The sequence below is a fragment of the Temnothorax curvispinosus genome, unplaced genomic scaffold (genome assembly GCF_003070985.1).
Source record: "Temnothorax curvispinosus isolate PA1 unplaced genomic scaffold, ASM307098v1 QBEX01004391.1, whole genome shotgun sequence".
Taxonomy (NCBI): domain Eukaryota; kingdom Metazoa; phylum Arthropoda; class Insecta; order Hymenoptera; family Formicidae; genus Temnothorax; species Temnothorax curvispinosus.
The window spans coordinates 88,719-112,061 of record NW_020214171.1 but is presented as its reverse complement, the minus strand read 5'-3'; the positions used below and the strand labels follow the sequence as shown (position 1 = coordinate 112,061).

General features: G+C 34.4%; 4 protein-coding genes across 4 annotated transcripts; 2 read left to right on the top strand and 2 right to left on the bottom strand.

Annotated features, from left to right (window-relative positions):
* Window positions 1–949: 949 nt before the first annotated feature.
* Window positions 950–11,822, bottom strand: LOC112453478 (protein Fer3-like). Its single transcript, XM_025014261.1, has 6 exons — window positions 11,775–11,822; window positions 10,785–10,966; window positions 3,848–4,176; window positions 2,461–3,638; window positions 2,168–2,372; window positions 950–1,935 (listed from the first exon to the last, which is right to left on the bottom strand). Exons 4-6 carry the CDS (start codon window positions 2,760–2,762, stop codon window positions 1,657–1,659), a joined length of 786 nt encoding a protein of 261 aa, XP_024870029.1. The 5' UTR covers window positions 2,763–3,638; window positions 3,848–4,176; window positions 10,785–10,966; window positions 11,775–11,822; the 3' UTR covers window positions 950–1,656.
* On the top strand, window positions 7,486–9,842 carry LOC112453474. The gene is made up of 7 exons (XM_025014258.1): window positions 7,486–7,633; window positions 7,796–7,915; window positions 8,137–8,254; window positions 8,339–8,588; window positions 8,668–8,790; window positions 8,974–9,064; window positions 9,702–9,842. The coding sequence occupies exons 1-7, from the start codon at window positions 7,490–7,492 to the stop codon at window positions 9,840–9,842; spliced, it is 987 nt and encodes a 328-aa protein (XP_024870026.1). The 5' UTR covers window positions 7,486–7,489.
* Window positions 11,356–15,832, top strand: LOC112453477 (odorant receptor 13a-like). Its single transcript, XM_025014260.1, has 9 exons — window positions 11,356–11,937; window positions 12,376–12,501; window positions 12,580–12,700; window positions 13,019–13,280; window positions 13,768–13,890; window positions 14,196–14,286; window positions 14,814–14,950; window positions 15,539–15,671; window positions 15,741–15,832. The coding sequence occupies exons 1-9, from the start codon at window positions 11,794–11,796 to the stop codon at window positions 15,789–15,791; spliced, it is 1,188 nt and encodes a 395-aa protein (XP_024870028.1). The 5' UTR covers window positions 11,356–11,793; the 3' UTR covers window positions 15,792–15,832.
* Window positions 15,833–16,731: 899 nt separating this feature from the next.
* LOC112453476 (odorant receptor 67a-like) lies at window positions 16,732–23,016 on the bottom strand. Its single transcript, XM_025014259.1, has 9 exons — window positions 22,775–23,016; window positions 19,348–19,467; window positions 19,140–19,257; window positions 17,961–18,231; window positions 17,625–17,741; window positions 17,455–17,545; window positions 17,245–17,381; window positions 16,892–17,024; window positions 16,732–16,822 (listed from the first exon to the last, which is right to left on the bottom strand). Exons 1-9 carry the CDS (start codon window positions 22,928–22,930, stop codon window positions 16,772–16,774), a joined length of 1,194 nt encoding a protein of 397 aa, XP_024870027.1. The 5' UTR covers window positions 22,931–23,016; the 3' UTR covers window positions 16,732–16,771.
* Window positions 23,017–23,343: the final 327 nt, after the last annotated feature.

Sequence of the window (23,343 nt, the reverse complement as noted above, 5' to 3'; positions counted from 1 at the left end):
TTTATAGAAAGTGTCATTATTAACAATACATCGCATTTTTTATTTATTTCTCTTTTTTACAAACATTGTTCTTTACTTATAATAGTGTACAAGATTATATTATTTAGTACAATTGATATTACTATTATTTGCAACATATAATGAATTAGTCGGAACTTACAAACTAATGATGAATATTATATTTGTTTTACATAACGCTTCTTATTTATAAAAATCTTTGGCCGATTATACACTAAATTTCCGCGAACACGCGACTTATTCATTATTGTTCTTTACAATGTTCTTCAGATTTTTGGCGCTTTTTCACTTAAAAATGATCAAAGTTGATAATTGTAATCTTGACTAGATACGATGACAGTAATTACAAATTCACAATTAATGAGGATTCAGTTTTATGATTCGCTAAAGAACAGTATCAATCTTAAATTCAAGTCCACTTTCACTAGCTACAGGAAAAAGAAAGCTATTTTACGACTAATAAAATAATGTACAATGATAATAGTTTCATTTCGTTCGATAGAAATAGTAAAAAAATTAAATCTTAGCCATGCTAAAAATGATATGTAATATAATATATTCGTTGTGTGTCTTACAATACGTTTACAAAATATATTTAAAAAACTATCACATACACATGCAAACGCATAAGCATAAACACAATAGGCTTCTTTTGCTACTATCGCGCTTAGTCTTTGGATCTTTAGCTGTTTCTTTTTTCTTCTTATACTAAAATATATAAAAAATACACAGACACGCGTGTTCCCTATTGCATTTGCGATGCACACTTAAGTAAAAAGATATTAGTTAACATTATTCTCGATGTCTTAATTTAAAGCGAAAATTTATTAAAAATATGTCAAATAATATAAAATATATATATATTTGAAAAAATTATTAGTATCATATACGTATTAAAATCGTAATTATATAACTTATTGCCATTTAAAATAATTTTTCGCATAATAACAATAGAAATAATTATCAGCAAAAATGTTTAATTCTTATAAAGACATAATATTAGGTTTTAGTCGGATATTATAATTATTTAGATTAAATTATATATGATAGTACCCAAGTAGCAAAGATGACGTTTAAAGACGTTTTATTGACGTTATGGACGTCATTAAGACGTTATTAAGACGTCATTTGACGTCACTTTGCTACTTGGGTACTGAGAAGGCCTTCTGTACCGTCTGTGCAGTTCAGTCTTTACATTTTTACAACAACCATTATAAATATCTTGTTACGCTTTAGATACGTATTGAAATATTATCTGTGCGTTTTGTTATTAATTTTATATCTTAAGATCATATGATAAATAATTTTGACTAACAATTATTCGTCCTTTTTTCAGTTAATTTTACTCATAATACACAAGTATCGCAGTTCCAACACATTAAACTTTAATAATTGATGATTTCTCAACATTTTAAGAGTTCAGTACAACAATGGTTTGACTTATTAAAATCTGGGAAAATTAATTTTGAAATCAATAATTTATTTGGATTAATTTAAAAAAAAGGAAAAATTATGATTATAGAGGTCATTGTTGCGACCCAAGGATTTGCCGAAAACTGGATTAGGTAAATGCGTCTTCAAGGTAACAGTGTTAGGGTGATACTGTGCATATGATACTTGCGTTTTCGACTTCGAGATCTATCTCTTGCTGTCGTGTCTTTGTAGAAGATCACACAAGGCAGCTATGTAGCTTTGTGCCATTTGCAGGGTTTCGAACTTGCTGAGTTTGTGGTCGGTCCCGAGACTCGGCACGACTTCGCGCAGCTTGTCAAAGGCGTCGTTCAGACCGTTCATGCGACGTCGTTCGCGCGCGTTCGCGGCGAGACGCCGACGCTTGAGTACCGTCGGTGACGGCGGCACGTCGCGAGATCTCCGTCTGCCCTTCCGCGGACTCACCGGCGGCGTCGTCGGCATTCTCTGAAAAAAATAAAAAAAATAAAAATTGCAGCTCGATCGGAGACGAATTGCATTCGGTGCACTTTTAATTATTATTATTATTTTAATTATTATTATTATTATTAATTATTAACAATTAGATTAAATATATATCATCTATATTAGAATTTAATTACTAGCTTTATTCACTTGGTCGAGCTTAAATTGCAATTTGAATCAATTTTTAACGCGAAAAAGTCGAGTATATATTTACCTTCGTCGAGATGATGGGCTCCCAACAATTGGCGCGAGGTTCGACAATCGTGAGGATCGGCTTGTTGTTCTCCAGGGGTTGATATCTCGGTTCTTGAGGAGACGTCTCGTAGCAATATGACGGCGGCTGATAATCCATTGAGCTTTCCTCGTACAATGTCGATCGCGGTGACGTGGTCTGATCCATCGAGTGCGGCTGTTCGTATCTGTAAATTTGCAAGGATACCCCGAAGTCGGTAATCTAATCTTGTCGATAAGACTCTCGGTGAAATCCTTAGTACCTTACGTTTTTACCTTTGCGGAGTGACGGGCGTCAGGACGCCGTAAGGTCCTCGATCGTATCCCTCCGGAGTCTTCGTGTATTCTGACACCATGTCCTTGGCGTAGTCCAGCATCTCGATGTCTCTTCGTGGCGTGAGCTCGCTCTCGTGCGTGCAATTGTCTTGATACGCGATTCTCGTGGACTCGTAGTTCGGGGAGTTGTACGGCGACGGATACAAGGGGTCGTAGCTCCTCGCCGAGTTCGGGTATGCGGGTGTTAACATGTCGGATTGCGTGTTCTGATAGTTGCAGTGATGGTTCGATAGCAGGGCCATGATTGGATTGGAAAAGTATTCGATTGACTTGGCACTACAAGAATATATCTCTATGCGTAACACATATGGAGCTTCATCAGAGTTGTGTCACATCAAGGTGAAATGTAGCTAAAGTAATTTTTTTTTATATACAAGTTCAAGATTCTTGTGTAAGCGAATTTTTTACATCTCTATGATCTTTGTCAAATTGTCCCGACGTCACACAGAAGAAAGGGCTGAAGCACCAGGTTCGTCAGCGTTGATTCACATTCTATTGAGTTTGTCAACACAGCTAAGTAATGGCTTTTAGGCGACTTATTCTTATGCTATTGCTTAATACACACCGCATTAAACAATTTTATCGCATCTAATAAAGTATATCCGATATAACATTGAGAGACGCACTTCTTGTGCGTCAGGAATACCGCATGTACCATTCGACACATCACCTACGCGAAATCAACCCGATTGAATTCTCGCGCGTACTTTGCTGATAGTGTCTTGTTCACTGCGTTCCTCGTATCGAAATTCTTGTACGCGTGGGCCGTGAGGCCGAGAAAGGAACATCGAGACCGAACTGTCAGGCATTCGATCAAGTCGGCGGAAGGACGCCAAGGTGGACACCACAATCCTGATCCTCGCGGTGTAAAGGCTCGAGTTTGAGTGCGCCTGGCGCGTGCCAGAGCGCCCGTCAGCAGATCAACATATGGTTCCCACCTTGTTTTCTACCTATCCCTCTGGGCGATACGTACACCTGGCAGTGGCTCATTCGGGCTCCTTCTGTATCTACCCCTCTTCTCCTCAGGTTCTTCGACATCCGCTCCGCAGGCACGCCCGCGCCGCGAGGCCATCCTACCTCCGCTCCGCGACCCGCTGAGAAATGACCGGCGCTGCGGCCTGAAAAAAAGAGCTTGCGGATGTTCTTTGCGAAGCAAGAGTTCACTTTTCTATTGTAATCAGCGGAATAATAAACAAAAAATTCTAAAATTGAAAGTCTTATTTCTATATATTGTCTTGATAAGAAATTGTTTGAAACCGAATTTTGTCTATGCTGATTTATTGAGTGCTATTATGAATTCATTGAAAACTCATGCGGTGTCCATTACAATATCGCGATGATGTTTTTAAATTTTGCGGCGCTGATCAGACGACGAATTAACCGTGGCGGCGGTGGCGGTGGCGGTGACATGCAGAAATTAATTTCCAATTTCCGATTTCCCGTCTTTCTTCCTGCTTAGTGCTCGGATCGTCACAATGACCGACGGCAGAACGACAGATGCTTTCACAATAGAAGCCACTCCACGTGTAATAACCATGTTATATCGTCGCATTTTTGTATAGGTAGCATCAAAAGAACAACGAAGACGTAACGCGACGGAGAGAGGAAACCAAGCATTTATGATTCTCGTGAATGCGGTTTTCCGTCGTCTATAATCTAAAAACGAAATAAAGGCGTGCAATTAGTAGTTTCAAATTCAATTGTAAGATAAGACTGACATTTTTTTTTTAAATGTCGTATTTAAATTACCAGATGTTGCATTTTACTTCGACATGTGTGAATTTCTTTATTATTTTAAGAAATATATATTGAAGTAATTACACACAAAATAATAATTCCGTGCGTTTTCGTATGATTAATTTTATAGCAATTAGACATGATTAGAATCATTTTAAAAACAAGGATTGGTGCCGTTTTGCTACTTTTTGTATCTTAAGTATCTTTATATTATTATCATATCAAATAAAATCAAATTCTTTAAAGTCACCGATATTTTGTCAGGTTCTTATTGCCCAACCGGATTAGGATTAGAAAGACATTGAGTGAGAAAGGAAAGAATGCGTTGATAGAATCGAGCGGCTTTTAAACTCTGGAAGTCATCAAGATAACGTGTACAACTGAGGGAGAGGGAACATAGTTGTGTAGGAAACATGATTGTTTAGGATGTTACATTTGACAGAAAATATAGATCGCACCTATAGGTTGTATTATTTATAATTCCATATATGTGTATGATTTTTGAGGTGCAAGGTACATTCAATTTGTCGCAAAGTTCGAGCTTAATAAGAACCCAGATAGCATAATGTCCAAAATCGGGACATAAAGATATCTTAAAGACGTCATTAAAACGTCTTTTAAACATTATATCATAAGACGTCTTATGTCCTAATTTTAGACAACACATGCGTGCTGTCTGGGAATCGTGTCTATCAAAGTCGTATCAATTTTAGTCTTTTACGATTTTTTTTAGCGCACCGTTGAAATGGTTCGAACAATATTCACGTAATATTGATCGATTTGTGACCGAGTCATGGACACTCTGTGGATGAATCGTACGCGCCGACGAAGGTTGATACGAATGCCGACCGCGAAAGGGAAGTGAGGGAAGGTAGTAAAATACAACGGTCGCGTGCTACTACCACTGCGGACCCCTTCGCCTTAAGACAATTAGCGATATCCATCTTCTGTGGGGTTCTACCCCTCGTACGGAACGGAACGGAACGGGCCCAGACTCGGCGCGCGTGGCATTCGTCTACGAGCGTATAACGAGAAGTGCCGCAAGGTGTCGGCCAGCCGAGGGCGGGAGATCTCAGGATAAAAACGCGCGCGGCGCCGGAAGGAAGGAAGCCTTCGAGAGTGATTGCGCCCGAGTCGAAATTCCCGCCGTTCGGTACCCTACCGTAACGTTGAACCGTGTGTGTTAATGTTGTCAACAGTACCAGAACTTTAAAAGACGCTAAAGCGCGACGCGAGCTAAAGTGTGACGTTATGGCGACGAGGCTTAATTTACAATTATTTTCGAGATAATAAAACACTTTCTCTCTTTTTATTCGAACGAGAGATGAACAATGGTATAATAACGACAAATATTTATAATAATTACTAAAGTGTGAATTATTTAGACTATATAATGGAAAATGTGAAAAATAATAAACAAAATGTTAATCCAAAATTTGTAAATTTGCGATGAAATACTAAAATTTGAGAAAATTGAATGTTTTGCTAAAAGTGGCGTGCAGCTGTCTTTCGATTTCCTTGTTGAAAATGAAATAAAAGTGAAATGACGTTGGGTGAAGGTTAATTCTATCTCTCTCGTGAACCGATGCCGTTGATAAGGAACTTTTAATAACCTTGTATTAAGAATCGCGATACAGTGGGGAGAAAGGTGTTGGTGACTGATCTGAAGGCGGGAGATCTCGTGATAGTGCAGCCGAGGAGAAGAGTGCACTCGGGAGGAACGACACCTTGCGCAACCGGGTGAGTAGTTTAATCGATAGATACTGCCGAGTGGACATTTAAATGCGTTCGATGTAAACAATTATGTCCCGTTAATGTTTAATTTCGATATAATCTTTTTGCTGCGGGAAACTTTGGCACAAAACGTGCACTGTATATGATAGACGCTCAACAATGAACGACGTTGTGAACGGCCAGAGTAACTTTTTGCCAGCGCATGTTCTTTATAACAATCGTTGAAGCTGTTGCTGAATTGTTTTAAAATTATTAACAATATTTAGTTGCTAAGCAATCTTTGATAAAATAATTGCCGAGCGCTTATAGGCGTCAATAGCATAGGATGATCGATATATGCTATAGGCTCTAACAACAATGAGAAAAGATTTTAAGCTATTTATGGTAACTATAGAGATATATTGGTGAATATTCTATATTCTATAGCAACAAATTTTTTCTGACTTTGGATACATTTGACTATGGTCATGATTGAGAACGTACCCTCGTCATATAATAATTAACTTTTCGTCAGCTCATATTCAATTCCATCCACATCCAATTAGAAACTCCATTCGAGGGATGGAGCGCGTGACGAGCGTATGATAGATCGACTATTGCTGTTTGCAGTTTCGACACTCCGCCGTTTTTGGAAACGAATCTGAAACGTATCCGAGAGCCATATGGCATCGCAAGCGTGTAGCGAAATCCTCGACGCATCCTCTAATTTTTCTTATGACGCTCAAAATCGTATTACATGTACGTTTCAAGATATATTTCAGAAAAATGAAATAATTTTATATAATTAAAATATATGCACATACCCAATCGATATGTGTAACGTATTAATATCGGAAGAACGTATGCAAAACGTAACATACTGACGTAACAATTATTAGATATATGTATAAGTTCATTTAATTTAACAAAAAAATATCTCTATTTCTGTAAATATGTGCGCGATAACCAATTATGTGTACCGAGTTGCAATATTCCATATCCATTTCATAGCGTTTAAAATGACACTATTTATTAAGCGTTCACTTTCCGAAAATCTTTGCAACAGGGTTGCAAGATCAGATCGAAAATATCGTAGATACGCGATGTTAGAAACATCGATAATATACTTCCTCATTTCTATTCTTACTCGGCACTCTATTACCGATTCGTGATAAAATAAACAGAAAGGACTTGATATAGGACAGAAAGTCGTTGCGAGGTGGAGAATTCAGAGAAGCGTCTTGAAAATTCATACCTTCGAAATGACAGATAATACAAAGCAAATTGCGTCCTGTAATTACGATACGTCGCTTTTGCAACGAACATCAAGCCGCAGAATTAGATGTATACCTTTCAGCAATCATTTGGCATCAGCTATAAGTCCTAATAGGAACAATTGTTTCAAGAGTTGTGTTACACAAAGAATAGTTAATATTGCGAGGTATTGCGTATGACTGGACGATATGGTAAGGATCGAAAAGACCCGTGATGCCCTTAGTGCGCCACTAACATAAGTAAAATGGATTTCTTCGACGGGTACAACTACAGAGTCAACAAAATTCTATTGTCGGCAATCGGCCAATGGCCTTACCAATCGTCCAGGACGAGCCACGCAATAGTCTTTGTCATAGTAACTATAGTTTGCTTGCAAATTCTCACTAAGGTACGACGACTATCTACTCCATTGCGTTATTTCGAAGAAATAAATTCATTCAACTCACGCTTCTCCTTCATGGCGTAGAATAAACTTTATATTAAAAAGACGAGTCGTAATCGTGGATTTAATTTTTTTCGCATAACTATGATAATAATTAATTCTTTCAAGCTATGTGGTATGTTCCCCTACATTTACGATATGGACATCGTGATCGAGTGTCTTATTCCGATAATGGTTGATGTATCGGGTATGACAAAAATAATGAATTCCACACTGTGCGTGAATGAGGTATGTAGGATCATTTTCTCTGTGATATGTATTATATCTGAGTAATTAACTTCATTCATCCTGACGTGATAAAAATGTTTTTCTGCTCGCGAATTGTTTCAATGTGTCAATTTACGAAGCGTACCGCCAAACATTTAACTCCAACAAAACATAAAACCTCAAGCAACGTATTGGTGTACTTTGAACGTATACTTAAATAATTTATGTAAATAAATTTATAGATCAGGGCATTACTCGATCGAATACGAGATGATTTTTATTCGTTGAAAAATTCCAATAATACAAAGATTCTTAAAAAATACGCGGATAGTGGCAAAAAATCTTCGACTATTTACGTTTGTGAGTATTAGTCCGAGAACGAAATTTTCATATTCGTTTAATTAACTTATTAGGCCTATATATCTTCAAATGACTTTTATTTAGGTGTGCTATATTCGCTAACGGTAGTATTTATGTTTATGCCTTTCCAACCGTTAATCCTTCGTGTCGCCAACGCCACGACTCGGCCCATGTTGCACAGAGTCGAATATTACGTCGACATGGATCAGTTTTATTTTCCAATTTTGATTCACGGATATTTTACCGCTATAATTTGCGTTACGTCCATCGTCGCAACTGATGCGATATTTATCATATTTGTGCAACACGCTTGCGGGCTATTTATCATAACTGGGTGAGTAACAGCGTCTCACGGGAGAAAATTTAACAAGAGGGCCCTCTTTTTTCTCAATTTTATGTCGTTATCCTTGAAGCTCACGAATAGAACAAGCGATACAAGAGGCATACCTGACCGGAAATGTCAATCCCCCAATTACGAAAGATACGGCATATCGAAATATGATACAATGCATTCACGATCACAGAGCGGCTATAAGGTTTGTGTCGTTTTACACCTCGATTATTTTAATCTGACCGTAGAGATATCTAAACACTGATTGTTTTGAAATAAAAATAGAAATTTATGTAGTCTTATACAAATATATGATTTAATTAATTGTCTAATTTTCCCGGTATCACGACGTGTTCATTCATTTTTATTGAAATATATTTGAATCAAGGTTTGTTAATCTCATGGAAATTGTGTACTCCAAGCACTTTCTGTTTCATTCCGGGCTGAATATGATAGCTATGAGCGTTACGAGCGTTGGGGTATGTGCGTTTTGTACATATTATTATGCTAATTGCGATAGTATCGAGGATTGTCAACTAATTTAGTAATGTACCGGCAGATGAACGATCGCAGAGATAAGTAATTTCGTAAATCTAAAGTTATTTTATATCTTTGTTAGACAGCATCGTGCTTAAAATCGGAACATAAGACGTCTTATGTCCCGATTTTAGACACGCGTGCTGTCTGGGATCTTACATTGATTTACACAAAGAATAGGCACTCTTTATTACTCTTTTAATCATATTATTATTAAATTTATTATATATTTGATTGGATGTTTAATTCTAGGATTGTCATATATCTGTGACAAAATTTCAAGATGCTAATTTGCTTCTTGGAATTTTCTCCTTTCTTAAATGTTTGTATTTCGCAATGTAACAAGCAAATTTGAATTTTGATTTTATAATGGTATTTTGCAGTATGTGGAATCCCCCCTCTAAAAAAAGATTTGTTGAAAAATATACATTTTTATTACAATTACATGAATAGAAATATTCGAAAGGTGGAGAAAGTCCATTGTGTAATCTAAATTAAAAAATAATATGTGTATAGTCGCTCTCGTACAATTAAAATATTGATTAATTATCCGCCCACAATTAATGTAATGTCGTTTAGGCTGTGTCAAAATCGGACGATCTGTCTGAGCTTCTTAGACTAGTAGCGGTAACGTGTGCGTTATCATTTCATCTATGCTTCGAATGTATTAATGCTCAGAGATTAATAGATAATAGTGGATATCTTCATACTAATCTGTAAGCATTAAAAACAAGATAATTAATATTATTGTTAGAAGTATATGAACATAACAATTAATTTAATAGATACAATGAACTAGCCTAGTCAACACGCATGTCTTAAATCGGAACATATGACGTCTTAAAGACGTCATTAAGACATCTTCAAGACGTCTTATAATGATGTCTTTAAGGGGATCCTAAAGTGAAGGCTGAACTTCCTCGACGTCGGTAATGTCAACATTTCTAATTCTGTTTTCTTGTCATATATCTATATCTGTCCTTGTCTAACGAGAGGCATCTGTCTTTGTTTGATTACTGCGCCATCTCTTGCCACACGCAATATTGCTTATCCTGTCAACCTGAATGTGCTTTTGCACATATAAAAGTTATATAAAGTAATCTTTTTTTCTAGGTTTTCAATCTTAGATCTAATTGCACGATATTGTTCTTAAATGTTGTCCCTAGGTCATGCCGGTCTAATTTTGTGGATATTTATCGTGGAATTTTTGTACAAAGCAAATATTGTCGTCATGTATACCAAAAATTAACAAAAATATTAATTTTTTTTCGTTTTCGATATAAATTTGACCACCATGCTCTAGATTTTGATGCGTACTTTAATTCTAGACAAGAATTTTGCATTTCTATAAAGTCAATTAAAAGATTAGTGCTAAGAAAAAAAACCGGTATTACAGACGGCTTTAGGATCCCCTTAACGGCTGGCGGTATGTTCGTTTTGTGCATGGAAACATTCGCCACGGTAAGATAATTTGCTCTGAACTTATAGGGGAATAAAAAGGGTATGTCGGTTTACGTGAAAAAAATGTATTGTGTCGCATGCCTCAATTAAAATACATATCTATATGACTGTTTGTATGTATGTACATATCTATATAACACATTTCTTCATTATGTTGCCAATCGCAAATGTATTAATTTTACATTTAAATACTATACTTACAATGTTGTCCGTTCTTCTTCAAGATTTTAAAGACTGCTGTGTTATATTTTACTTTCTTACGCTCGGCGCACATTGATGGGCACAGCTTTCCGAGTCTTGATGTAATCATGATATCAAGAGGCAACAACAATCCATTAGTTAGATCTAGCCCCGACTAGCATTGGTTGACTAGAAATTTTGATCTGAAATTGAAAGCAATCGCTATAATTACTAAAATTGTATCTTATATCGAAGTTACTAAACGGATGCGAACTATATATTTAATATCAGTATCATATATATATATATATATATAATATATATATACATATTCTATATAGTGCCATTACTATTAAGTATTCGATATATTAAGTAATATATCGAAATGATTAGTCTTGTATCAGATGTCTTTTTCGAAAACAACGCGTACAATTTAATTTTTATAGATGGTATATCTCCATCTCTCTCAGACTGTCTCTGACTTCCGCGTGGTCAAATTAAAAATAACTCTTTTAACATTACACGCACAGCGTTATCGGGATATCTAACAGGTACTATAGAAGTATTGTCGTGTAAAGCGTATTACCTCGGAAAGTATGAAAAGAAAGTAGAGTAGGCTCTGCGAACGATATATTACAACGGAAGGAAGTGAATTGAAGTGAAATTCACGCCGATCTCTTCCTTCTGTATAAGAAACAACCAGGAGGTTTAAGCGAAACGTTGCGTATACACTTTTAACTTTCCGCAATACTCGACGCTTAACTCAACCCCTCGCATTGCGCGGTCACGAAAAAGACACTGTACAGAGAATTTATCTCTTTCTTTTAGCTGCCTCGTGCACACTATCGTGCACCTTGTGCGTGCTACATCATATCGATTTGATTTCCTTCCGCGGTGCAATTTTTCTCAATTACGCGCCGTCCAAACGGAATGCTTGACGAAGCCAATAAATTCCTCCCCACGCGTGGATGTTTTCCGCTTGGTAAGGTTTGGCAAGCGTCAGTGCTATACCTGCCACGAAACCGTCAAGATGGACAGTGTTCAAAGTCAATATATGCGTATCAATCATATCCTGATGTGCCTCATCGGTCAGTGGCCGTACCAGGAGAGTTGGGAAAAGTTTCTCATCCAATTCGTCTTCGTGCCCGCGGTTTTCGCTCAGGCAGTTGTTCAGGTAAACTCCCCTTTGAATGTCCCTTAAATAACGCAAAAGATAAGTTTTTATAAATTAATCGTGAAACAAAGAACAAGCTAATAATTAATTGTGCGTATATATAAAAGATCAAGATGGAAGTAAATTACTAAATTAGACTATTAAATTAGAAATTATATTTTTATCTTTTCGATGAATAAGAAGTCACATTTATAATTATGTAACAAATAATATACTATTAAAATAACAATACTTAACATTCTCAATTTTAAATTGGAATTGTTAACGTGTCAGGACGACAGCGTAATATAAGATTATACATTTTTAAACCAGTTCGAAATTGCAAGAAGACATGTGTATTATATTTTTGCAAGCTTATATTCTTTTTTCGGAGAATATTGATTTAACTATATGATATCTTAAATTAGATGTGGTCATGCATTTTGAGAAATTTTGCAGGGTGGCGGCATGATTACTGCTTGGTTTGCGGATGACATCGACGCGTTTATGGAGGGTTCGTCGCCTTTTGTAATTAGTTTAATGTGCGTCTGTAAACATATTAATTATACGTACAATCATGAGCAGGTATGTCCTTTTTCTTGAAGATGCGAGAATAATCGATTTTCTGATACTAATGGTAGTTATTCGTCATATTAAACGTAGATGAAGAAGCTCGCCCTCACAATGGCGGACGATTGGAATATCTATTCAAAGCTTAGTCACGAGTATCATATTCTTTGTAGGAATTACGCGATGGGTAGAAAAGTCACGCTTGCTTACGCAGGTAAAAATTATATCGAAAGTTTAAAGGCTTTGTAAATTGTACAAATTTTAAACATATACATATACATATATACATATATACATATATACATATAAATATATACATATATACATATATACATATACATATATATATTAAACATATATATAATTTATGTACAATATATGTGATATTTAAATTTATATGTATAATTCTAATTAAATTGAAATTTATACAGGATATAGATACTTTTTAAATGAAGCTAAAATATCTCCCGTACGTTAAGCTGAATAGTTACAAGCCAGGTTCGACTTTTGATTGATACATTATTATTTACAGTCTCCCTATATGGCTCAATGGCCCCCTTTCTGGCGGTACCGGTTATAATAAACACAGCCGGCTACATGGGGTTGTACAACATTTCCGAGGGTAGACCCCTGATGTTCCGCACGGAATACTTTATAGACTCCGAGAAGTATTACTACCCGTTGCTGGTGCACTCGTACATTGGCACCCTCGGATTCGTCACGATCGTTGTGGCGATCGACACGATGCTGGTGTTTCACGTTCAACATGAATGTGGGATGTGCGAGATCCTAGGGTAACTCCGCAATAATGGCACTTTGTAAGACTGAACAACATTTTTCATTCAAAACGCATTCTCGTGTGTTTGGTATACCCGCGTCTACATATGTTACTTGCAAGAAATCTGATCAGTGTTTATCTCATCTCGTACTAAACTATTTCATACTGTTATATATTTCTTACACGTTTTATTAAATCTTTGATACATAGAAATATATATACATTTTTTGTTGTGTAAATCGAGTATTATTGAGCGGGAGAGAAAGAGTGACTATGGAATAAATATTTGTCATTGGTCATTGAGTGTCTTATTAATGCGTACGTTACCCGAATTCGTTTCATACACCACGTCGTGAAGATAGAACGATATATGATTACCCAAGGTAGAGACAACAATATTAAGTTTAAATATTAACGTATTTCATCTACATCACTCGATCGAATTTCAACATCCTTGGATCCGACTTATGTTTAAGATACATTTATCAATGAGTATTTTTTAGATATCGGCTAGCACGGATTGTTGACGCAGATACTTTAGACATAAATTTGCATTCAGATAAAGAGGAGGCTGCATCGTACAAACATGTTAAGAATTGTGTAATCATGCACAATCACATAATAGAGTTAGTATCTCTGAATAACTACATTATATCCTTTGTTGCTGATAATTTCATGTGCATTATAGCGTTTTTAATGTAAATTATGTCAATTGATATTTTTTATGTGTGTACATATTCTATTCAATTTATGTATATTTATTTGCATTATGTACTTTATTTAATAATTTAATTTCTTTATGTCGACCCCTCCGCCCAGTATTAAAATATATTTTCTGGAATATTTATTTTAGCATATATATATATATATATATATATATATATAATATATATATCTTTATTAACTTTATTAACTTTTTTCGGACATAAAGATATGCTAGGCGTATTGAGGTTGCGAATACGACATCGTATTTTTTTCAACTAGGTTGCAATATGATGGGCATGACGTTTACAATATTCCAGGTTAGTGCTGAATACAAATATTATAAAAACACACATGCGACTATAATTATTATCACTGATAAACTTTATGTCTATTAAGGTGATCCTAAAGCCGTGATCCTAGCCGGTTTTTTTCAGTTTTTTTCTTAGCACTAATCTTTTAATTGGCTTTATAGAAATGCAAAATTCTTGTAGAATAATAGAATTAAAGTACGCATCAAAATCTAGGTCATGGTGGTCAAATTTATATGTGGTGGTCGTCACGTATAACAAAAAATATTAATTTTTTTTTGTTTTCGATATAAATTCGACCACCATGACCTAGATTTTGATGCGTACTTTAATTTTAGACAAGAATTTTGCATTTCTATAAAGCCAATTAAAAGATTAGTGCTAAGAAAAAAACCGGTTAGAATCACGGCTTTAGGATCACCTTAAAAGTTTTGTTTTCTTTATGATGTCATGCTTAAGATCAAAAAATATTTTTTAACACACTTGTAATTATACATGTGAGAGTATGACAAAATAAACTTATATTTACGAATTAGGCAGTGGTAAAGTTGAGCGATCCAAACGAAGCTTTGCGATATGCATCGTTCACGGTGACTCTGCTTTCCGTTCTTTTCCTCGAAACCTGGCCGGGTCAGCAGTTATCAGATTATGCTGACAAAATTTTCGCGTACACGTAAGTATCTCGTAGTGGAAGCATTTTGCTGCAGCTCATATAGCAAATTTCTAAAAACGATTATTGTCCAATAACAGCTGTTCAGATATTTACACATCTGGTTTATGCAACCGCTTTATAAACACACATTTGCCAGGAATAATTGTATATAAATAGGTGATTTTCTGGTGAAAAAATTACTCATTTTCAGAAATTTTCTAAGAATCCTTTATGTTTTAGATTTATAAAAAATTCTGAAAAATATATATAAAATTTTTCAGATACTTTCAGAAATAATTGAATGAAAATTTTTGGGATATTTCAGTACCTATGTATGAATATTTCTGATAAATTGCGCGAATTTTCTCATATTTATTCAGATTTCTATAAAATGTTGGCAGGAAAAATCTGAAATATGTCATTATTATTTTGTCTGAGCCTTTCTGAAAAACGTTTTTATTTGTATAAATAATTTGAAAAATTTCGAGAAAGTCTTAAAAATTTTAAAGAAATTTTGACTAATTATGACTAATATTGCAAAAAATTCTGAGATATTTTTTCACCAGGGTTTTTAACTAAAAAAATTAATCCGACGCATCTATCTTTTAGAACTAATGGACAATGGTATCAGTCTTCGCTGAGAGTGAGAAAAGTGATCAGCATTATGCTGATGAGGAGTTACATGCCAGTTAAAATAACTGCGGGCAATCTATACACCTTAAACCTAGCAAATTTTTCTGCTGTAAGACTTTTTTCCAAAATGACATCTAATATCGTATTGCCGTAAAGATTGATATATCATCATTTTAAGGTCCTACGCACGTCGTTTTCTTACTTCACTGTCCTTTGCTCTATGCAATGAGTGAGGCTCGCTTCAATTCAAAAGCAATTATTGATGATAACAGCTACAAGTAACTGAGCCTTTACCACCCTTTTTATGATGACTTGTGAGTTACAGTGACGATGATAGATGACTTGGTAAAATTGATATAAAATATTCTATAAGACGTCATTAAAATATTTGCGAGAAAAAGAGTTAAAAACACTTTGAGACAGCAATTGCGATTTTTTCCTAATTTTATTTAACTACATAAAAAATGTGGGTAAATGTGTATAAAAGGTCAAACCTCACCGATTTTATATCGCTACTTAAATATGTTTGTAGGGGTTCTTTTTGAATAATTCTACACAAGAAAGAAGTGTGGAACGGCATTGATTTAAAAAAAATAGCAAATTGAAGTTTTACAATTTTAACTTTTTTTAGTTTAGTTTAGTTTAGTTCGCGTAGAAAATCATGGGTATTTTGTCAACAATTGAATTGACCAATTTTGCACAATTCGTTAGAAGCTTTCACCATGCAACTACACGAATTTCTCAACCTCGTTAATAATAATAAAATAAGTCGGTCAATTCGATTGTGGACAAAATATCCATAACTTCGCGAACCGAAGTCCACTCACTCCTGCTTGTGGGGGAGGGGCTATACACAGTATACACACATCAGCAAATTACTTCCCTTAGTACTGAAAAAATATATTATTACAGCATATACAAACTTTAATGTTGAACTTCAATTTGTTGTATCTTCTAAACAATCTAAACTAATACCGTCCCACTTTTTTCTTGGTTAGAATTACTCAGAAAGACCTCCCCTATAACATTTTTAATATAGCGATAAAAATCGGTGACCTTTTTATACACATTCACCAAAATTTGGATGGAAGATACAAAGCTTTATTATATAAGGAGATACGTATCTTCTAGTCAATGAATGAGTTATTTGTTACTAAATCCCGAGGGCCATTACATATCTCTGAAATTGCTCCTATTACATTCAAGTTTTTATTGCATGGACCGTAGAAGCATTAAGTACGAGAAGCCTGTACGCATTGCCTTAAATAAAATTTCACGTTATTGACAGTGGCATTGTGCTTGCCTTACGGTATCATTAAGTACACTTACCATGTTATAAGTCACATAGGACAGAACAAGAACTTTCCCCGCAGTTATTGTCAGTGGTTTTCTACTTCTCATCATGATCATTATTAGAAGTTTTTGCGACATTATCGGCATCTTGTACCATTTTATTTTGTACCTGCAAATACGATTATTACACTCTTTATATATCTATTCTGAAAAGTAATTTTAATCTTAATTCGGTTAAAAAAATAAACTAATTTTTGAGATGACTACCGGCAAAAAGAATTAAGTTAATTCAAGCGATTTGTTTGTAAATTCATGATATTTATATAGCGCCCATTACGAAAAATTCATAATTGCTGTTAAACGTTTTGTGGATATTTTGTAAAACATACGCGGAGTCATACACCTTTTCGTTGCAGTCTATGATATTCTGACCTTGCCAGTTTTCAAAGAACGTGTTAAGCAGAAGCCCGCTCAGATAAGTTCCGTACGGCATAAGGCGATTGATGTTTTCCGTATTTGTTATAACCTAAAAAATTTGTCATTGATATATAAATGTGATTATACTTAAGCTCACTGCATATAATTATTAAGTAATTTACCTGAAATCCTACAATGCTTAACAGGGACACGTTAACTGTCATCTGCATAAAAAATGGTAGCCTATACAGCGATTCTATGGCTGTAGCAAATCTGACATAATATGCACGAAGACATTAATTTATTATTGATTATATTATTTATGAACATTATTGTGGAATCATATACTAACTGTATTGCCTCTGTGTGCCTTCGAACACTATATGCGATATTTAAATAATATTTATTTTGCATGGTCATTATGTCGTCGTCATTATTTTCAAGTTTAAATGCGTTTTCCAAATGGTATCTGAAGTTCGATATTATAATAGTATCTATTGAACAAGAATATCTTATGCTATTGATACATACATATATCTATGTCTAATTATGTATATTATATTTTGATTAAATGCTGAATGAATAATTTGAGACAGGTGTACTTAATATAAATTTTTTTAAAAAAATAGATGTAAAAGTTAAAGATTAAACTTAAAATATTTAATTTTCATGTATTCGCCGAACTTACTTCAGAGCTTCAAACAAACCGCAACAATGCTGAACACACGTTAAATATAGGATATTGAACGAAGTCAATATCAACGTATAAAAGAATTCACATAGGCCGCCCTGTATGAGAAGAGGAATGTATTGCATTTGCAAATCAAGCATGTAATTGATGTGATGAGCCGATTCTGTTTGTGCGTCCTGCGTCTTATTTGACGTGTCCTCCTTATTGTAGGAAAATCTGGTCATCAAAGGTGTGAACGCGAAAAGCACGGCGTGGCCAAGTATAATAGCTAACGAAAGTATCAGGTTTATAGGCATTAGTAAATACATAATTATAATACGTACGATTACAAAACAGGATATTAAAATATATAAATTATATTTAGATTTAATATTCCAAAATTAATAATGCATCAAATGCACACGGAGAAAAACAACTTAGCTATCGTAGCAAAATCATTGCTGCTACTGTATACTTGATATGAAAGCAAACATATTTTGCAATAATCATAATTAATTACTTTTTGCTATGGTAAGATCTATTTTGCTGACAAAATAGAAAAATTCAAATTGTGAGTAAATTTTATGTTAATAAAATGTGAGTAGAGTTCATGTTTATTTGCTGTTAAAACGAACCGTCTAATCCGTCGCAAATACATTTTGCTATTACAACAAAATTGGAGCACAATAATTTACTCTACTAAGAAAATTATTTCAGCAAATAAAATTGGTCTTCATTTGTTGTCTATATGATATCTAATAAATTTTGCTGCAGTAATTACATACTTGCTGTACGAGCAAATCTTTCTTCTTTATGTAAGATGTATTAGACAGAAATTTTCTTGAGCAAGTATTATTCTCTAAATGTAAAGTTACATATATTATTCGGCTAATTCTTGAAGGTATTTACATAATTCAATTAAAATAAAAAATACGCTATATGCTACATAGTTCGTACTAAAAATAAAACATTCTGTAAGCGCAGAGAAAAATTAACGGAGCTACCGGGACTCGAACTCGGGATCCTTCGCTTACACGCCTAGCACTTAGGCTGCTACCCCACGACTGCTCCACTACTACGCTAATTTCTCCGATCCCTTATCAATACTGGCCCTACGGCCCCAAATCGCCTACAATTCTAGAAAAAATTCTGTGTTGCGATAGTTCTATATGATTACTGTACGAATCGATAACTTACTCGAATAAACGTAGCCGAATCTTCGCGCAAACAATACATACGAGCGCAAGATTTTAGCCTCTTGATTCGACTTAGGAGAACACCAGTGTTCCTGTATATCCATGAGAAGCATTTTGATCTGTGAACATCTTCGTTTTTAACACTCTGACATATTAACTACTTTGTGTTTTAATTATAATGGTATATTTGATCACTTTTATTTACGCACCTTAGGTAATTTATACACCGTGTAGATTAATTTAATCGTTGACGCTATGGCGAAAAATAGCATCGACAAGCAATCAAATACCTCGAAAAAATCTGGCCAAACTTTGATCATACACAGCATCTGTATTTGCAGCAGATTAGTAAATTAGTAAATTTTATAAAAATATGTATAAAATGTAAAAAAATTATGTGTTGCGATCTTTTTAGACGAATCTTTGCTTTTCCTTTGCTGGAAAAAAAAAAAGAAGGAAGGTATGCCGTATAATCGTTCGGGAACGAGACACGGAGATTAATCCAGAACCAGGAGGACCGCAACGCATATTTTTTTTTACAAATCTGTACACATTAGTTTCTTGGAATAATTAACCCTGACAGCACTATTACGTGAGAGAAACGTATTATTTTGGTCGCAAAGTCGCAGAATTTATTATACGTCTTTTGCACGTCACAGCGACGTAACATACAACTGAAATAATCAGATTTTAATTAGCTGTCTGTTGCGGTTTTATAATTGATATTTCGGAAATAAATAATATTTTGTTTCTTATTATAAATTTAAATTTTACACGTAACTGTTGCGTTGCAGACGTTGCATAGAATAATGTTTTATAGTTGATTATACTGATATTTCAGTTATGTTTACACTGTTGTACATGTTATATTATATAAATAAACATTAGTTAAATCCGGTTATATAACAAGTTAAGTACAAATGTAGAAGATTGGTACAACGTACATAATACAATAAGTTTAATTATTCAACGTACATGATACAGTAATAACCAATTTTCTATAAATATAATTAAAAATTTTTTTTAAATTATAAAGACTGGTTTTTTTATATTATTTAGATAAAATACTTACTGACAGATTAAGATGCATTATTACACTTGGTTGTAGCAAGAATTAAAAAACTGGTAATTATTGGTCCAATGATGTCAAGATGACCAAATAATACCTACTTTAACCCTCAGGGTACGTACTGGGTTAGCGTAACCCAAGCGAATTTTGAAAGTAGCGCCATTTCAAAGGAAGTGAATGGTGGGGGTCCGTACCGGGGGGGGGGGAATCTTTGAGGTAGCTACAGTATGTGAGCGCCAAGGGGCAGCGTCAGTCTACGCTTGGTGCTCAAGTTATACGATTTTAAAAATTGAACTCGGGTAGTCTACACCCAGTCCGTACGGAACGTTACAAAATCCGTGATTTTTAAAAAAATTTTGTGTTTTTTGAGTATTTGCTGCAGTAAAGTGTTTTTTTTTTTTATTCTAGTATGTATAATTTACTATTTTTAATATACTTTTGTGCATTCTAACCTCAAAATGATGCTCTGTAGCATACCAGCATAATGTATCCGTGCATGCACGTTAATATTATTTCAATTTTTGTTATTTATTTATATTATACTAATCAACAACATCCAAAAGAACTATTTTTACTTTAAAATATATATTTTTTTTGCGTTATTACGATAAATCAAGCAAATAACGTTATATCGCTATCGCAAAAAAACGGGTATTTTCATAGTTAAAAAAAAAAATACTTTTTGGAATGGATCAAAAAACGAATTCAGCCATTTCAAAGAACAACTTTTTAGCTTTCAAACGCGACTTAAAAAATGTCGATATCTTTTTTTTCATAAAGTTATGCAATTTAAAAGAAAAAGTGAATTTTTATGAAAATTTTTTGAGAATGGTTTACATTTTTAAATGTATCTTTATTTAAACAAGTAATGTAATAAATCTATCAACGCCATTGTATTTTTGAGAAAATTTCCGATCCAAAGAAAAAAAATTTGTTTTAATTGACAAATTACAGTCCAATATATACAGTCAATCAAAGTCGCCGGGTTAGGCTAACCCATGTTCGTACGGAACGTAACTTTTTTATAGTCTGTACCCTGAGGGTTAAAACGTCTTTTGTGATATCTTAACGTTATACAAAAACGTTATAATATAACAATTTTTAAATCATTTTTATAAATAATTTTTTTGTAATATAATTGAAAAAAATATGAGAATATTAACAGTTGTTATAGAACATTATAAAGTATTACAAAATTAACTTTTCATAAATATCTATATATATATATATATATAAATTGTATTGTATTAATATTTACTGATTACATATAAGTGTTGGGTCATCCGATAGATGGCATCCGATGGGATCCGTTTCTCGTATTTAACATATGGCGATCAAACAATGGTATAAGAACGATATATAAATGACGGGACTTATATCAGGTTGCTTTCCAAAATTCACTCTAGGTAACTAAAATCTATAGTTTACGTCACGTACACTATAGCATTTCAGTTAACTAGAGTGAATTTTGGAACGCAGCCCAGTTGTATCGTTGAGTCCACTTTTATAATAATGTGTGGCACACTTTTGGATTAATGTAACCTTATTTTAGTTAATGGTACCTTTATTTTTAAAGAATGATAATAATTAAATAAGCACAAAGCATAAAACTAGTAAATAGATAAACAAATAAATATATATTTTACAATAAATCCCGTAATTAATTAATTTTGTATATAATTTTGATTTTCACAATCCTCTACGTTATTAATATGTCATTAAACGTCTAAAAGGCCCAAAAATCATAAAATCACTTTTTTTTAATATCTTGAAATGTCAGTCTATGAGTCAGTGTATGAGTCTATGAGTCAGTCTATGAGACAGTCTGTCATTTTTGGTTATCTACATTGGTCATTTTTGATCATTTATAACCAAATTTTGACGTTACTTTGACGTATGCTTGTTTGTTTTAATTTTTGCTACAATCAGGTACATCTAATGCATTTTGTCTCTCAAGTATTTTATGTACATAATATCCCAGATAGCAAGTTACCCACAGGTTGCTGTCAATTTGCTTAAAACTTCTCTGCTAAGTTGCCTTCAATATTGAGGAAAGCGGCTTCCGATTTTGCCTATTGGATTGCCGACTTTTATTGCCACCAAAACGGTTGCCAACAGATTGTGCATGGCAACTTTTATGGCAATAAGTATGCTACGAGTTTTTCGCAGTTGCTCTAAACGAAATTACTGTTGTCCGGTGACAGCAATATGATGACAACTAAAGGGAAACTTATGCCAAACACTATTTCCTTTTTATGCCAAGGAATGCTTGGCTATCTGGGATAGTAAAACCAGTTTTCAAAACCGATCAACCAGTAAGTACTCAACACGTCGCATAAAGTCACAAATACTATACGTTACTGCGACATGTCTGTCACCAGGAATTTGGCTGTTAGTAACGTGACAGCGACATGTTAATCACGTTTCGAACCCTAATTGAGACGTCGCTATAACGTTACGTGCGACGAGTTTGCATGTCATAGTGATAGCGACGTGCTTGCTACGTACGGTGCTGTCAGGGAACACTCGCCCTTCGCCCTCTATTTTTTTGTCTTTCTTATAAGTACCTCGAACGAAATTCCGGATCCAAAGAGCAGCGTGAACCAGATGTACAACGCGTAACGTTTGCTTAACGCTTGGAAGGGCCATATACCACACGCGAGCAACAGAATGCGAATATTGCTATAGCACGACTTCCGAAAGAACTGGTCGACATGATGCATCTTTTCCCCGATCGCCGATGCTACTTTGTGCGAATGAAATTCACATTTGACTCATGAGAGATATAGATCACGTTGTTTATTCTCTCATAGAAAATTCCGTTTAACATTGATCGCCATGTGTAACTGCACGCGCTGTCAATTTCTACGAAACCACTAACGCTGTCATTTGTGATCGATTGCGAAATTGAGATTGTAAAACTGCACGTCTATACGATTGAAAATATTGCCTTTCTTGCGGGTTTTGTCAAAAGAGTATACATCGAAAGACGATAGTTCTCTTCTTGGTAATAACAGTAAAAAAACTCTTATTGATTTGCTCTATAAATTGGTATGGCATGGAAATTGTCAATACTCGTCCCAGCGTTAATGCCAAGGAGATAAAAACTATATGCTCATACATTTAGTTTATATAT